The 17,710-nt window shown below is 38.5% G+C and overlaps 1 protein-coding gene across 5 annotated transcripts in view; it reads left to right on the top strand.

Annotated features, from left to right (window-relative positions):
• COL24A1 (collagen type XXIV alpha 1 chain) overlaps nt 1-17,710 on the top strand; it is a 151,896-nt gene that overhangs the window by 92,881 nt on the left and 41,305 nt on the right. For all 5 annotated transcript variants that reach the window (XR_007507118.1, XM_049809387.1, XM_049809386.1 and 2 more), the window contains 7 exons: nt 3,369-3,422; nt 5,312-5,365; nt 6,943-6,996; nt 7,764-7,817; nt 16,089-16,142; nt 16,436-16,480; nt 16,597-16,641. Coding sequence is in view for 4 of the 5 variants with exons in the window: in XM_049809387.1 (XP_049665344.1) it covers nt 3,369-3,422; nt 5,312-5,365; nt 6,943-6,996; nt 7,764-7,817; nt 16,089-16,142; nt 16,436-16,480; nt 16,597-16,641 (360 nt within the window). In the remaining variant the exon portion in view is untranslated. The remainder of the gene's footprint in view (nt 1-3,368; nt 3,423-5,311; nt 5,366-6,942; nt 6,997-7,763; nt 7,818-16,088; nt 16,143-16,435; nt 16,481-16,596; nt 16,642-17,710) is intronic.

Here is a 17,710-nt window from a genome sequence, read left to right as displayed (position 1 = left end):
AGCAGGCAGAGACTATGATATTGCTGAATGCTGGATCTGGAGTGAAGTGATTCAGCACAGATTCAGGACAAATTTTAATGAAAATTAATTGGAAATAACAAAAGTTCAGAGAAAAATTATAATGTGGCAAGATAGTATTTTAAATTTACTTATGTCATCTTATTAAAATAATGTTGAATAAAAAAGTTTGAAAATGCTGAACTCTAAATGAAATAACGTTGGATTGGAAAATTTTCGATTATCACAGAAGAACATGTTCACATACAACCTGATAGGTAACTGTTTCCACAGGAGTGTTTGGAACCAGCTGAATATTCATTTCTTAGTACAAAGCTTTTCAATGGATTACTCCATACTTGGGTTTGCAATAAGCGTACAATGTGTTTTCAATTATTCAACTACCGTCCAGTTTCTAACACAGAGCATGTGCCCTGGCAAGATGTTTTTGTCTTTCTCAGGCATGTGCTAGTTGTGAGATCTGGTCTCTGATTAATTTTTCCACAAAAATGTTCCTGTCAAGAAGGTTTCTAAAATGCTGTTATTGTCACTGGAGAGTTTTACACAAATCCTTGTAAATGGAAGTTTATGACTTTTTTTTTTTTTTTTTTTTTAATAAGGTGGTGATTTTTAAAAAACATTTCAGGGGGTTTTGCTTTACTTTTCTGTTGTCTAATAAATTCAGTTTGAGTTTTGGAATCCACTGCTGCTCTCCAAAGGATTGAAGGGATGCTGGAAGATACTGACTCAACAAACCTGCTTTGGACTGTATTCATCCTCTTACGTAGGAAGTAAAGGGAGGTGAAACCTCCATTCAGTCATAGGGGCTGGTCTCTATAATAAGAAAATCCAAATCTGGGATTTAAGGAGCCATGTGATCTTTAAGAAGGTCCATAGGGAAAACATCACTTTATGGCTAATGTATTGATGGAACAATATGTTTAGCGCTCTGATTGCACTTTCTCTTCACTGTATGTTACTAATTGTTTTAAGCACCAAAATTACATTCTTAAGTAAGGTTTTTTTCTCTCTTGCCTTCTGCACATGCCTGCCCTACCTTTATCTCAGTCTCAGACACTTGGCCTCTATTTTGAATGGTGGGGTGGAAGAGCATTTAGTTAACATCATGAACAACTTTCCCCTTGATTCCTCTTGAAGCCCTTTATTGCCTTTACCATTTCACTGGCTTCAGTTCTTTTTGTCATCTTGACTATTGTTTTGCTTTCCATACATATCCATTTCCACTCATGCAGTTTCTTTTCCATCTTTTATATCAACAAAAATTCACTTTCTCCTTTTCATGTTTGACTGTAAATTTTCTTAACTACTTTCTTCTGAGGAACAGCCAGTGTCTAGGAAACTTTCTATTTAATAGCCAACTTTCGTCCTCGCTCTGGAAGGTGTTGCAGGCTAGTCCTGATGTGCTGGGTAATACAACAGCACATTCACAGTCACTGCTTCCTCGTCATTCCTTCCCTTTCAGACTAGAGCAACTGAGTCAGAAAGACAATACTTTTGAATTGAAAAGGGGATTTCATCAGGGGACTTGATCAGAGGCTGTATAGTAAATGATTCACTGCTGGGGCAAGGAACAGCTACCCATCTTTCTAATCAGTGTCTTCAGTCCTGTAAATAGCGTGGCATTGGCTGGGAGATCAGGAGTGTCTCTGTGGAAGGAGAATAGGTCTGAGTTACATCTTGGCTCTGATTATGTCTTCAGTCCTTTCTAGAATAAGAGAATCAAAGTGATTAGTCTTTAGTCTTTTGAAACTGTACCTCCACACCCCTTATCTTGATGAGCAAGAGTACAAGGTAATTATTTGTCTCAGTTTTCTGCCTGGTACTGAGGCTCACTGTTGGCCATGACTGGTACCAGTGGTAGCTCTCATTCTCAGAGTTCGTCACACAAGTCCTTCATTCCTGCCAGTGACGTCTAGGCATCACCTTAGTGCCAGTATCACCAGGACAAATCAGTTCTGACATATAATACACAAGTTCTCACACATAATACATCAGTCCAGCAGCCACAGAGATGCCTGCTTATCCCTTTAGCCCTTCCAGAAAGTAGTTTGTGCTGGTATTGTGCTGTATCAGTGGCTCATTGCAATATATTTAAATGGTGAGATTTCCAGAGTAGCTAGCAGTCCATGAAAATAAGAAGCAATCATAAAACCTTAGTTACTTTGCACCTGTTGTGTTAAAGTACTTGAGACTGAACTGTATTGAAATTATACAGGTAAAACCTACAAAAAAATATGGTGGTTTTTTTCCAAAGGCAGAGATCTGAGTTTGGAATGTTGTCTTTCTGCTATGAAATTATTTCTATGGAATAAACTACTACTAGGGTCTTGAAAGGAATATGAGCAATCTAGTGAGCTCAGAAGTAATACTTCTTAAAAAAATTTTCACTTAAGTGCCCTTGTACTGCTACTTAAGTTAGTACATTCATTCCTATACGTATAGAGACAGCAATGCCAATGTGTGAATTACCATTTTATTTGCACTTGTTGAAGTGCAAATAATTTTTGCTTTTTAAAGAGTTATAGATGTGGTACAGTTGTGTATTACGTTGCTACTAGGAACTTCCACATTTCTGCCATCTTTTATGAGCAGTCATGTGATGTACTCTCGGCATCTATGGCTTTTTCTTCAACCTTACTGTGACACACTTTTCTCAATCGGGACCTTGCGCAATAATAATTTTTCTTTTAGTTTCATAATAAAGGGGGTATTTCAAGTACTGGGAATAAACCTTTAAGAAGTACTTTCTCTCATGTTTCCCATCCCATATGGTGGTACTTGTTCTATCCAGTGGAAGTTTTTGGAAGAGCCTCAGGAGAGAGTTATTTCATTTTCAAAGGACTGAAACTCTGACTGACTTCAAAGGCATTTGAAGCTACAACTCTTGAAGGGAAAAGTCTGACAACACCTGATCCCGTATAATTTTTATTTTGACTGGCTTTTACTTTGTTCCACTGAATTTATTCCCTTTGAAATTTGTGGTCAGACTGAAGTGCTAGGAGAGCAATTATCACCTTTAATTGTATGTTTGTAAAGCTTCTAGCACTGCAAGACTGAGCTCAGTGGCAGTTCTTAGGTGGTAGCACAGTATGATGATTAAATTAATGTAATTTGTTTTCTAGCAGTAGCCATTTACTGTTGGTGTGTCCAGGTGCAGCGATCCTCCCGCATGGATTGGAACCTAGGTTAGCTTGTGCAGGCCTCACTTCCCCACAGGAGCACTTACACAAAAAGACCAGTGGTTCTCTGGGATGAAGTGTGCTGTGCTCTGCTGCTGGGTTGCTGGGGAGCTGCCAACCATTAAGTAGTATAGACATTGCACTAATAAGTCTGTTTACTTTTTTGTACAGGGATCAGCTGGCTTACCTGGAGAAACTGGGCTGTCCGGAAGCCTTGGTGAAAAGGTACAATAACGTATCTGACTACTTAGCAGCAAAAATCAGCTTTGAAAACCATTGGGGTGATGAAATACCAGTTAGAGATCATTTACTGACCACTGACAAAGCTAATATTCCTGTAGTTATGTCAGAGCACAGGGATGTAATAAACGGTAATCCAAATGCTATTATTTGAGGTATGCATCTGGTATCCTTGATTTTACTTGGCAATTAATTTAAAGCTGATAGATTTGATAACTTGTTCGTATTATAGCACTTACTTTACTATCCACTGCTGTTGATTCACAGAAACAGGCATAAGTTATACTCATTTTATACAGTAGTCACTGGTTTTGCACTGCTATGTAATGAAGACAGAAGTAGAAAGGTAAAATTTGGCTGTACGCATTAACTGAGTAAAGAAGACAACATTGTTAGTTTTGTCAGCTGTGCCGTAACGGTTGTGTTTATGAAAGCAAAGTCTGGCAGACTTAATGTGACTAGAACAGTATAAATAGCTTAAGCATATTTGACATGGTTTTATTTAGGTGAAGTATTTTAAAACTGAAAAACAGGAAACTATTACTGGACTGCCTGTCAGCTTCAATTATAATAAAAGCATAATTGTTTGTCAGAATGATCTAGCACCATTTGTATTTCTTCCCTGCAGGGCTGAATTATTTCACCTAGACTGGTGGCTGCTATTTAGATATTTTATTGAGAAAGTCTTAATAATGTATTAGAACTTCCATGAAAATCTGATTATAATTTATATAATCTAGGAAAGGAAATACATCAATGGAAAGCACTGCTTGTTAAAACTGAAATTTAGGCAAGTCTCATATCATTTAATCATACTATTGTCTTAGAATTCAGTGTCAAAAGATTCTTGTACACTTGGCCCAACAAGGGTTACCTTGGGGTACTGCTCCTAGTTTAGCTGGGAGGGAGAAGGCAGTAAAAAACTAATTAATCTATCATCAGCAAATGGAAGCAAGCTTCTTCATGGTACAATAATTGTTGTCATTGCTATGCTTTTTCTGTGGAATTTATTGTCTTCCTCTTTTATGGATAAAGTACAACGTAAACATGCTATGTGGATTTAAATGACAAACATACTTCCAGCATAATTATTTTAAAGAAATGTGTCTTTACAGTACGCAACATAAAATAGAGTATTATCACGATGTCACATGTACTATCTGCAATAAAAGAGTCTTTGTATGAGAACAATCTACAGCCAAGCCTGATGTTTGGGCTGGATGTTATATGAATAAAAGGTGAAAAAGTATGCAAGACAAGAAAGAGACCCTTCCTACTTCCCCTACTCCAGTTGCTTCTGCAGCTGCTGAAGGGCTGGCCTTGCTTTTAGATCTGTGCTTTTCTAACACATACTGAAGAATGAGGGAGAGAGGAACAAAATTTTGGTTTTTCTTTGTTTGCTGTGGTGAATTTTATGTATTAAAGAATGTAACTGTAAGTGTGATGCACTGAACGGAGAGAAAATGGATGTGCTAGCTGCAGTTTGCAGACTGATGTAGTACCAAATCTCTTCTTCAGTCTTCTAGGAAAAGGGAAGACAGAAAAACTAAGTTTTATCATTGTTTCAAAATATGAGTGGGCTTGTAGGAGGAAGGAATGCAGAAATTCCACAAAAGTGAAAAACGGTCTTTGCACTGTTTCTGAAGGGCGGTCCCTGAACCAGTGGTGGTATGCACTGCAAAAAGTGGTTCCCTTTAGCAACCAAATCTCTTGCAGAGTATGGGCTACAACCGTCACAAAAGACCCCTTGGATTGCTGTGGTATTGTTATTGCAGGTTGGCTTTGTTGGCCAGATATGCCTGGCTCAGTGGATATGAAACGAGTCAGGGAAAGAGCACTCACCATTAATTTTCTTTTTTAATTTTATGTTAAAGGGAGAGCGAGGCAGTCCAGGACCGGTAGGTCCTCCTGGAGAGAAAGGTGTCATGGTGAGTCACAAGTAATGTAGAATCCATAATTATGTTACTTACAAAGGCACTTTACTTTCCAAAACAGTAACGAATTCTCACCCTTCTGACTGTGCAGGCCTTATGGAAGAGTAGTATTTATGATGCGTTGTTCCTAAGAAGTTTCATTTAGCAGCTTTAACCCCTTTGTGGAAGTGACATTGCAAAGTGATCTGCTGAATGAAGTAGCAGAGCAACTGCATTTTTGAAAAATGGCTCTAAGCAGCCTTGCATAAAAAAAAATAAACTTAATTAATTGAAAAGAGATAAATAAAGGAGGGAAAGTAAAATAATGATCTCCTGTGTAGACTGGGGTAACACAGGTTATTCTAATAGACTGGTAACTATCATCACCTCTAATTCTACTGCACAGCAATACCCAAACAGCCCCTGGGTGCCACTTTTGTGGGAGGACTGGCTTTGTGACAATACCATTTGTCCTAAATCAGGATGCAGCATTTCGTGCAGCATTGGGCAATCCAGAGGCCCCTGTCATGTTAGGTAGGTTGTTGGGGCACAGAAGTAAAAAACTATACGCGTGTGCCTGTTGTCACATTCATGTTGAAGTTCTCCAGCAAAAGTGGTTAGGGTTTGATTGTGTGTTTGCTAGTGAGTACTGTGATGGCTCCAGAATGTATAGAGAATACTTAGACTTAACTGTTTATAAGGAGATGACAGGGTGCTGATAAGCCACATACTGCATGCTGTGTCCTACATCATCTGACACTAATGTCGTAGGCAGTGATGAAATCTCAGCGGCCTTACATAGAGGCTGCAGATGTGGGCCTGAGTGTGGTGTGGTGAGGAATGTTCTTGTGATGGAAGTGGACATTAATATTGAATATTTGCAGTAATTACTCCTTGGCCATCCATTGACAAGGAAGAGACCAAGTACCCTCAGACTGCAGACCAACTTAATGATCCATGCAGCACAAGACAATAATTTTTGAAGCATTCTGTGCTTCATTAAATCTCTCTAATTTAGATTTACCTTCAACCAGCTGCTTTTGATGCATGAAAAAATCTTACTGGTGAAATTCATAAAGTAGGATTTATTAATATAGGATCCAATCTTGCCAACTACTTTTTTTAACTATTAGTAATGTATATTGCCATAGGTAAATCCACATAAGTCATAGTAGTGAGAGCCCTTTGCAGTAGTAAGCCATCATAGCCCTCAGACAAGAGCTGTTCTTGGCATTTTGTCTTGGCCAGTTCTGCCCCACACCAGGATGTATCCACTTTCTTTTTCCACTGTCACAGCCTTGATGTGAGGATTTTGAAACTCATTTAGAACTCAGCAGCTTTTGTTCCAGTACATCCCTGTCAGTGAGTGCCTCTGTGTGGGAAAACTTCTTAGGTTGCTTTAATAATTATTGTGGTACATCCAAACAAATATCTATTTTCTAAACAAAATTTTGGGACTAAATTTTGCAAGATTAAACATTTTATTAATAAACTTACCTCCAATTTTTGAGGTAAGTAACTGGATTTATTATTGTTATAGTAACAATTTTGATAAAACTGTTCTGTCTTTTCTACATCTCTTTCAATTCTAGGGCTACCCAGGACCTCCAGGAGGCTCTGGACCTGTGGGGCCAGAAGGATTACCTGTAAGTATAGAGTGGTGCTTTGGTTTACATTTTTGCAAACCATAAAATGTAGCATTTTCAAATTGACTTTTTACTCTGCGGAAGCCAGGAATGGTTTCTAATTTGTACTTCAGTCTATAAAACTGTCATGAAAATTTACCCATCCAGACACAAAGTCTGTTCACCTGCTGTTTACCAGTGTGATCCATGAGAGACAGGAAAACTAATTATGTCATTTACTCACCCATTTAAAAATCACTCAATTGAGACAAGTAGGGGAATAGAATTTTATAAGCATGGTTTATAATTGCATAACAATTTTATTTTTAATTCATTGATGCCTAATATAATTTAAATATATTCATTATGTGTTTATTTTTACTGTTAATCACAAATAATTATATTCTAATTTGCTGCGTATAATTGTGTTATAATTTGGCTACTGTGGGTCTTCAGTACAGACTAAAATTGAATCTTCTATCAGAAATTATTGGGTTTCTTAATACAATGTTGCTGAAATACAAGTATCCTTCAGCAATTTTGGGCTGTTGGACAGAAGTAATTTATCCAACAGTCACATCGTGATTTCTTATTCAGAATAAAGTTACATGGAGTCTCTTATTTAGGTTTTTCTAGATAAATTGTACTAACACAATTAATTGAATTTGAACTATGAGTTACAGTGATTTGTATTGGTTGCATTGACTATTGCTCAGTGTGCACGAGCCTTGTAATTTTCAGAAATCTGGTATAGAAGACAATGAATAATAAGTTTATTTGACATGTAGGGAACTTCAGGGACAAGAGGACCACCAGGGCCACAGGGACCTAAGGGAAGGAGAGTAAGTAATATTGCTGTTTCATGTTACTTAGAGCAGAGAGTGGTGCGTTGCCCATATGAATCTGATGAGTAACCCATGTACAGTTGCTTCCTTTGAACTCTGGACTCTAGACTCAAGCCATTTGTACTGAAATCAGACAGATGATACTTGTATTTCCATGTAGGAAATGATATGAATCTTCATTTCTCCCCACATTACAGTTAAATGGGGGTTTGCCATTGATTTCAGCTGAGTGCAGCACCAGAACCAATATGATCACTGGCCTTATCTTCTGTATACATAAATATGCAAACATTGGCATTTATAACTACCATTGGACTGTTTCAGTGGTTTAGGGACTATTTTCTTTACCTGCATGTCAAAATCACCCAAATGTAGTTCTGAGAGAGGAAGAAGCAAAGTCAGAAGATACTATATGCTAGAATCCCAAACCTCTGATTAGATTATCATTTCCATTTCATGCATTTTTATCAGGGAAATGGGAACCATTTTTTCACTGTATACAAAACCCACTGTATCCAAAGCCCACATAAGTGAAGAGGGAATCTGTCCACATCAATTTGTATGAGCATTTGATGACAATGCATAAAATCAGTATCAGTGAAAGTATTGCATTTTGTTACCTGGGGAGGGTTGGCTACATGGTTTTCATAAACCCCACCAGTCACTTGCACTTCCTGTCTGGAGTCTTTTTCGTCAAGTTTTTGCAGTCTGAGCTCAAGGTGCATGCAGGAAGTGCTGCCACTTCTTAGTATAGATGGTTGGGTTTGGTTGCAGCATGAGCAAGCGTATTCTCACTGGATTTATGGAGCTTGTCGAGAATAGAAGTGAAGAGGCACCCTTCTAACATCAGTCTCACTTAACAGTTTGACAGCAGATCCATGCTTCCTATGAGACTTGTACAACTCATACCAGTGGCTGGACCAGTGTGTCTTCAGAGGCGGTGTTAGCATCGGGCAGTCCTTACCACTCATTCCTGATAAAGTCCCTGAATCCTTGTCAGTGAGATAATTTTGTTGGTTTCTTTCTGTCATAGGAAGCAGAAACATTTGTTGCTACAGCAAAATACAATTATAGGCTTCCTTCATTTCATCCCCCCCTTTGTTACTGCTATATATATGTTTTCTAAGAAAATACATGGTAAAATTTGAAAAGTTCCAAGATCTGGAGGTTTTACTCCAGTGAAAGATAGATACTTGAGAAGCACACATTGCATTTTAAGTAATATTTTACATTAGAAAATATTGTGATTAGCAAACTTTGTAATACAAAGTTTATTAACTATATATTCTTCTGTGTTACTTTTTCATGATTGCTAAACTAATAAGAGATTGGGTACAGAGTTATATTTTCAGTATATTCAAAATAATATATCTGAATATATTATATATTTGAGTATTAATATATTGAATATTTGAAACTATTTTGAATATTCATTCTATTTGAAATATGCAATATTTTGAAATGTACAGTATTTTTAATATTCTAGATATTCAAAGTTTGCAATGCTCAGCAACTTCACAGTACACAACACACACAGTACACAGGATTATTCATAAGACACTTCACATGTTTCAAATGAGTCTGCCTTCTGCAGTATGGTTTCCTCCTCCTTCAGAAGAAATCTGTTTTAATTTACTGCTTTGTTCATGTTGCAGTTTGTAGGAACAATTGGTGAAATGTAGCATATGAAATGCATAATTTCTGTTAAAAGTCTGCAATAGTTGTTCTGGCTTACCCTGTATTAGAGAGGTTTCCAGCTGGCAATGCCAAGTGTTTGGGTTGGTTTTTGTTGTTGTTGTTTACTTTCAGACAGAGAATATAATTCATCCCAGACTTCAGTTTCCTTAAATGGGTGAAGCAGATTTGACCATCTATCTACATACAATTAGAACTTCTTGTGCTTGCTTGTCTGAAGTACCGATCAGTAGATTTGTCTGAGTCTGGGTTTCAGGATTAAGGAATTTATCTCAGCAGCTCATGAAAAAGGACATACCCACCATCATCAGAGAGAATCTGTATGGTGTTCTGAAAATAGTCTTCATTTTTCCCTTACAATATATGTGTTTTTTAAAAGCCTATTTAAAAGGATATATTAGTAAAAATCTCTTTCTGGGGAATTAATTTCCTAATTTAGTAATAGATATTTTAATTTAATAATGAATTATCTGTAAAATTTGATAGTTTTACCTGCAGAAATAGCAACTGCTTCCCACACCTCACAGGTCACCTGCTTATTTTCTGAACTGCATATGCCACACATACATAATCTATCAGTGCCCAGAAAAATGAGTTTATTGAGACCTGTTTGTCAGGCAAAACTGAAATGCAGATATATTTGTTTATGCAACATATCTAACAAAATTGTAAGAGAAACCTTAATTAGCTGCAGAGGGCGTGAATCCACCCCTGCTGATAAGCACAGTGAATTACCAAGAGTTGGTGTAAGCAGGAGCATCCAACCCCAGGCATCAGCTAGCGGAGAAGTAGCTCCTGAAGTGTTCAAAAGGTGCTCATGCAAATGTGTTGAGTGGAGAGAGGCTCTAGGGGCTCCTGGGACCCCTACGTTAGTAACTAAGGCAGCCTTCTGACAGGAGTGTGAATCTTTGCTTTGGTTTAGAGGAGCGAAGGGAAAAACATCCTTTTTGCTTCACAGGCAGGTTTGAAAATATAAATCAAAACAGAAATGCAAAGTAATTGTGAGGCTGAAAAGAAGTAGCAGCTTGGTACCACTTTGGCTTCAGTGGCCTGATTCAATGAAACAAACGGGTGCCTTGCCTCTCTGTGATTTCAGTAGGAGCATATCTGAAAGTGAAATACATGCTGAAGTGTTATGCTGAATCAGGACACACAAGCCAGTGGCATCAGATGAGTACACATATGCAGTCATTTTCACTGTAAAATGTTGATGTTTGAGCTTCGTCTAAAAAGGAAAATCCCTTGGGCCTTATTGGTACACCAGAGTTTTAGTTTGACTGGTGGCCTATGGGATGCAGTGAGTTAGAAGGCTAGCCCAAAAGTAATTTGGTGTAAATAGCTGTCTCTGCGATTGGTACTGAACTGCTGTAGGCTGTACATTTTAATTCCTCTGGACATAGCATTCCCCTCTAAACTCCTCCTCTGATCCTTCCCTCCTGGCAAGTCTGTCTGCCAACATCACCAGAGCTGGAGTCAGAGCCAAGCTACTGACATGAATGTGAGACCTCACCTGCAGGATCTCCTCCCTCCCAGCAGCATCTGCTACCTGGTGATTGTTTTTCTGGGGAATGACTTATTTTACTCTAGATTCTATTTTGAAGGTAGAAGATAATTTTTATTTAAGGAGTGTCACATCTTCTGCCAACTGAGACAGGAATCTTTGAGGGAAGTTTGTCTCTATGATTTTGGTAGCACATCATGGAGTACATTGGTTATAATTAAAGATCACTCAAAATAAATCCCAAACGTCTCAAGCTCTGTGGAAGTCCCAGTTTGGAGCTGTGGTTTATGCCTTTGCCTCCACCCAGCATGACTGGGAATGCTTCATGGAAGGGGGTCTCAGAGTGGACCCAGGTCTTCAGGCTGCAAACAAACTCCCACTGAAGCCATTGAGAATTTTGTCTGCTCTCAAGATCAAAATATCAGAGCCAAAGTGGAATCTCACATAAGGAAAATATCTGGAGGCCCTTGCAACCCAGGGTTTGTCGTCACTGGATTCAGAAAGAGCAGTGTCAGAACCCTGAGCTCTGTGTGGCAGGCCTGAGAAAAATGCATACCACAGTCACATACAGAAATTAAATAGAAGCATATGGAAATTCCCCATTTGTGTACTTAAAAGTGTATCCCATCCTCACAGCTGGAATCTGCAGGAAGTCAGGAGCAGTGACCTTCTACTTCTGCACTGTCACAGGGTAGAATTCCTTCATCTCATAAATTCTGGACCTTTCAGCAACTGGTTCACATCCAAGGTTACCCAGCAGCCTACTTCTGCCTGAGAGTATCCAGCTGCTCAGTCTCTGGTACACCTGAGAATTCTGGCCAGCTGGAGGCAGGCTGTCTAGGAGTGTATGGAGTATCTCCCTGTCAGGGGATTTGGGGAGTATGCCACTGAGCATAGTGCTAGCACAGAGTTTCCTCAGCTCACGCTCAAAACTTGATGCACTTCAGCTGGAAACATGTGGAAAGTTGGGTCCTTTTGTGAGCCACACTTCATTTTTTAGTGTTAGTCTCATGAAAACACGGAGGGAGAACCCCGCTTTGTAGATACTTCAATGGCAGAATGACAGTCTGGGGGGTGGGAATATCTGTATCTAAGAGAAGGGATTTCTCTCCATGACCAGAATGAAGCAATACACTAGTCTGGAAGACATGCTGGTAGCAGTGTAGGCAGCCATGAAGCCATTGTTGCTTTGTTGTTGTTGTTGTTGTACTTGTCTGCTAATGTACGGAGAAGAAAACCACAATGTCAGAGACTGTTTCTGCTTTTAGTTCATACCATAATCTCTGACTAATACAACTGTAGCTTTTAATTTGAGAGGAAGATGTCCTGTATCATTAGATTCATTTAATGAGTGAGACCTAAGCAAAATTCTTAATAGCTGCTAAGGCTCTTGGCAGTTAGTATTCTTCAGGCTGATATTTGGTGTTTTAAAGCTAAAAAGCAGTAATTTTTCTTCTCTTACTTTACTGGAATGCAGTTCATGAAATTCAGTTTTGAAAATGCAGATAAATGACATAATGAAGTGCTGTAAAGTTGGGGTCAGACAGCAGCAGCTTATGTCTGTAGCAGCCAGTAGGGTTATCTCTGCTTCAGTTATGTCTGTACTGGCATGAAGAACCTCAGCTACCTTAGGACATCAGTGCTCAGTTTTAATGAGTGATAGCTTTCGTACTGCTCACAGCAGGGAATATTGAACGTAGAAAAATATGTTTGCTGCAGGGTTATGTGAAACAAGTGGCCAGTGTGCTTTATGATACATCAATAGCTGAGTGTGTTTATCTGTCTTAATTGTTCAAAGGAAGTGACACTAAAATTGATGTAATTTTCTAATATTCGTCCGTGTCAACCACCAAAAAAGAGAAGTAGCTACATAGTGAGTCTATGTTATTTTCACTCTTATATTTAGGAGGCAGGATGAGAAAGAACACAAAGAGTTAATTGGTGCTTCTTGCCTTCTTAGATGAACTTTTTCTCAGCTTATCATCCTAGAGTTTTCAATGTAATATGTTCCATTTTAGAAACAAAGCTGAACCGATGCCAAAGAAAAAAGTAGTAGCAATTGTTTGGCAGCGAGTAAGGCTGCCAAACCTAAATTAAATAACAGCAGGCAAATCATGTGTATCTCTCATTCTGCACTAGCTATAGTAGGAAATGATACAGATCCAATTAATCTGTGCCAATAATGAGTCACACCATACTATTTATAGGAATGTTATGGTGTGCTTTTCTTAGAATACTAAATTGCCTTTCCCTTGGATTTCTGCACTCTGTTCTGTGGCTGGCTAAAGGTAGGCTAAAGGCAGGCGCGGCCCAGAGCCAGAAGCTGAGCATCATGTTGGTTTCTGTTACTTTGGTTTCGATTCAAAATTACGCAGTAGGAAGGTGGTGTTTTGAATGGTAGGCCTTTTCACTTGATTATTAGTGATCAAATCAATTGTCATTATCTTCCTAATGATTGGGCTGTTGATGCGAACTCCACTGAAGTGGAGATCTGTGTGACTAGCAGAAAGGTTTTGGTGTGTTACACACATAACACAGACTGAGAATCCTGTGCAGTCTCCTGACAGGACCATTTCTCAAACTATGGGCTATGACCCCCTTTATGATTAAAAGGAAGTCACAAGTGTTCAAAGAATTTATCTGTTAGTATAATTAATGATAGAAGATAAAATTTAGAAAGAAATTTCTTTATTACACAAATCTGTACAATCCAAATGTGTCCTTTTTCCTCCTTGAATATTTCATCTTGAGATTCTATCCCCTGATCAGCCCTGTGGAGAATGCGGAAAGACAAGTGACCGGTCATGTATCTAAAAAGTCTGAGAAGCACTAAAACTATCCTGCAATTGCTCAGCTTAACACTCTCAATTTCCCCATTCGTATGTTGCCCTAGGTGATTCCTCTGCAGGTCTTCCGTGACCTTCTCTCCCCTTCTACCCTCTAACTTAACGACCTGTCCTCACTCCATCTCAAAGTTTCCTTGTGTCCGTCCTCCTCCCATTCTTTGAGACATTTCACCTGAAAGGACACATTACAGGACTCTAAACCTGCTTACTCTGCCTTGATTTTTCATCGCAACCCATTTTGTGTGCATTATAGATAGCAGTTACAGAAGAATTGCAGAGCAGTAACCTGACATTAATTTGATCAAGATGTTTAGCTCTCTTTTAAATTATGCTATATAATAGTTCAACAATTGAGCTTACACAGTTACATAATCTTAATGTGAGGCTGAGTCTTGATGTTCTTATAAAGGCCGCTATCACCCTTGGAAACAGCATTAGTGTTTTGGTTCTGATCTCCAAGTGCATTGGGGAGTCATGAGGAGTTTTTTTCCACAGATTTCAGTATCCTTTGGTTTGGGACCTTTCTCACTGAGAGCCATGCAGCAACCCAGAGTGTCGTCTTCTGTAGCCTCTTTTCTCCTCTACCTTAAAAAAATGCCTGTAAATACTCAGTCTTGGCTTAGACCAGAACAAGAAAGCTGGCCAGGATAACCCAGGGATTGCCTCACAAAAGCTGTCCCAAACTACCAAGGTATCAAAAGTATTCAAACAGCTTTCCCTGCCTGTTCATTTTCCTTTTCCTATGGTTTCTGTGTGTTCCCTTGTGCTGGCCAGAAGCAGCAGTGCTGAAATGCTGACAGATAAGCTTCTTGTGGGTTATTTCTGGCTCTGCCATGGGTTGTAACTGTATATCAGCTCACATGAAAGGCCTTTTCTTGAGAGATTTCCGTTTCAGGAGGAAAGCCTAAATGATTCTGGGTACACACTGTTCCTGAATTACCAGTCAGACATTTTCCCTGTAGCTCTAGAGAGAAGCAGGTGGGTGCTCACCATCTGTTCAGACAGAGGTTTTGATGTGCATCAGTAAATCCATGTCAGAGAGAACAGAGTTCTGCTATGTTTTGTCTCAAAAAAATTCAAGATGGACATGGAAGTCACAGACATATTTTGAGGGGAAAGTAATCTTGCAACGCTCTGGAAATCAGTCATGATTGCATGCCCTGCACTATAAACCGTCACCCAAGATGTAAGGTTCCCTATAACTCAGAAATGCACTCTGAAAATGCAGATTGTTTTTCTCTAGGCATTGCCATAGCAGTGTACGAGTTTCCTCTGATGCCAGCCCAGCACAGATGCCACCAGGAAAACTGTTGTGTCTCATCCTCCCACTGCATACTGCTGTAAAAGAGCCTGGCTCTGTCTTCATACTTACCTAGCTCTGGCTTTAAAGTGGTCATTGGTTTCAGGTTGTTATTAACTGGTTTTAATTTTATTTTCCGTAGGTGAACAGTTATGGTGTTTAGAATTATGGAAATAACCTCCGAAGTCAGCATGGATAAAATACTCTTTTCTATTTTGCTCATGATCTATTTTAAGGATTTTCATTTGCTTGTAAACTAATGCATTTAGATTTCCAATCTTAAATAATCATTTCCAAATGTTTTGGCAATAAATATTTGCTATACTGTAATACAATAATATAACAGGTTATCTTTGAGTGGTTATAAAAAGTCAATTTACAAGAGATGCTTCAGTCTAACAAGAGACATTTTAGTCTAACAATAGATCAGTTCACTATGCAAGATTATAAATTGCTTTTAATCTTGCCTCAAACTGGTTTACTAATCAAAGAACTTTACCTGTTTTAGAGTCTTACTAGCAAGCTGGATTCTTGCATATACAACTTAAAATACGCTCAAAAGCAAGCACTCCATATAACCACTGCTCATCTAAATTCTTCTAAATATGTGTCTGTTGCATGAATATAAAGTGGATCGAAAGAGAGCAGAAAATATCAGCCTGCAAGCTGGCTCCAACAGAGACCCTGAACGTTTTGTATTTTGTTTACATATTTTTCAAAAAATCTTTCTTCTTAAATCCATATTTCAGCAAACCAGAAACTTATTTCATTCTTTGAAGCTTTATTTCACGCTTAACATACAATGAAAATTGGTTTTCATTCTAACAAAACATGTTTCCCCTCTCCTAAAGCTTATGTTGCATCTCCCTGATGATAACCAAAAATAATGCATAACTAATATTCCAAATCACTTTTTCAATATTCAGGGGCCAAGAGGTCTAGACGGTCCTCCAGGAGAACCAGGAACACCAGGCATTAAGGTGAGTGCTTGCATTGCTCAGTACTATACAAAACATTGAGACAGACCATAACAGATAAGAAAAGAAAACAAACAAAAAACAACCTAGCATGTCAGAAGCCATAAAGTTCCATTTAATCCAGGAGGATATTTGCAAATTTCTGCCTTCTTTAGGTACTTTCTTATTATGATACAAGCCCATCTAAGCCTGAATCTGCACTTTCTGCAGTTACCCAGCATTTAAACTGATAGCAGCTGTATGCAGCTTATCTAGCAAATGCATATAGAATTCACACATTGTTGGTTATTTATCAGGGAGAAAGAGGTGATCCAGGAAAGAAAGGAGTTCCAGGGCTCATTGTAAGTATTAGAGCCAATCTTTGTAGTAAGCCTTAACACAGTTACTACTAATTTCTGAGCTATGTTTGGAAATTTTCTGAAGCCAGCATTGTCTTTCAATATTTGTCTTTGACCAGGGTAAAGCTGGAAATCCAGGAGAAAGAGGAGATCAGGGTGTACTTGTGAGTATGAAATTCTCCAAAAAAAATTCCACAAAATCTCATGCTTTGTTTCACACTTGGATATGAGGGTATTTGTCTACTTTAGAGCAGCTGGAAAACTCCAACAGTACAGTTTGTATTTACTCATACAAAGAATTGGGCAGAAGTAAGAGTAAGTGTGAACATGGTCTAGTCTGCTGCAAACAGAATACAGTATGACAGCAAATTGCAGCAGAAGAAATTATTCTTGTAGTTAGTATGGGGGTCCTAGAAGTTGCTTTGGGTTTTTTAGTTTTATTGTAGTTTTAAGGGAGAAAGTCATTTTGACATAGAAAATTAATTCTTTGATAGATTTTAGAGTAGATGTGTACTATCAATGTTGGGACAAATGTAGAAAAATGTGTAAAATGTATGCCACCTGTATAGAAGAAAATTCCTCCTTTTAGGGCTTCTTTCAATGGAAATCTAACATGTTCTATCTGAGGCTTTCTTTTACAAAGAAGGTTACTAGTCAGTCCAAATTGTATTGGATTTTCCATAAGGAAGGAAGCAGAAAAGCAGAAACAAAGCAGTAAATTGAGACTCAAAATGTTGGTTGTCACTGTACTTCTCTTACCTCTTCTGCTCAGATTTAGGAGCTTGTTGCCTCTCACCTTTGACACAATGAGTTTTCATTTCCTGCTCATTCACTAGGACTTTTAGATGTATTTATATATACAGAAATGAATGAATCAAAACCACGTTAGGTTGAAATGATGGGAATTAGTACATTTATTGCAAAGTACAAGATACTGCTCTATTACTCCCTCAGCTACAGTTTCTAGAAGAGAGTATGAGACACATTCTATGAGCCAGGTTGAGCAGAAAGAAAAGTGGGCTGTGAGCCTTACTGACCATCTCAAATAGAGTTTGTAGGGCAGGACACTCATAACATTGTGTTTAGGCCCAGTTTGTGCACAAAAGCAGCACATGAGTCTAAGGAGAATGATGAGGAACTGGTAAATGGTGGGTCACCTAAGATCAATCCCTAAGTAAAAGACACTGAGGAAGGATTTTTCAGGGCTCCCTCACCTGCCACAGGATCTAGTGA

This window comes from Accipiter gentilis, chromosome 8 (genome assembly GCF_929443795.1).
Source record: "Accipiter gentilis chromosome 8, bAccGen1.1, whole genome shotgun sequence".
Taxonomy (NCBI): Eukaryota; Metazoa; Chordata; class Aves; order Accipitriformes; family Accipitridae; genus Astur; species Astur gentilis.
This window is presented reverse-complemented; position numbering and strand designations above follow the sequence as displayed.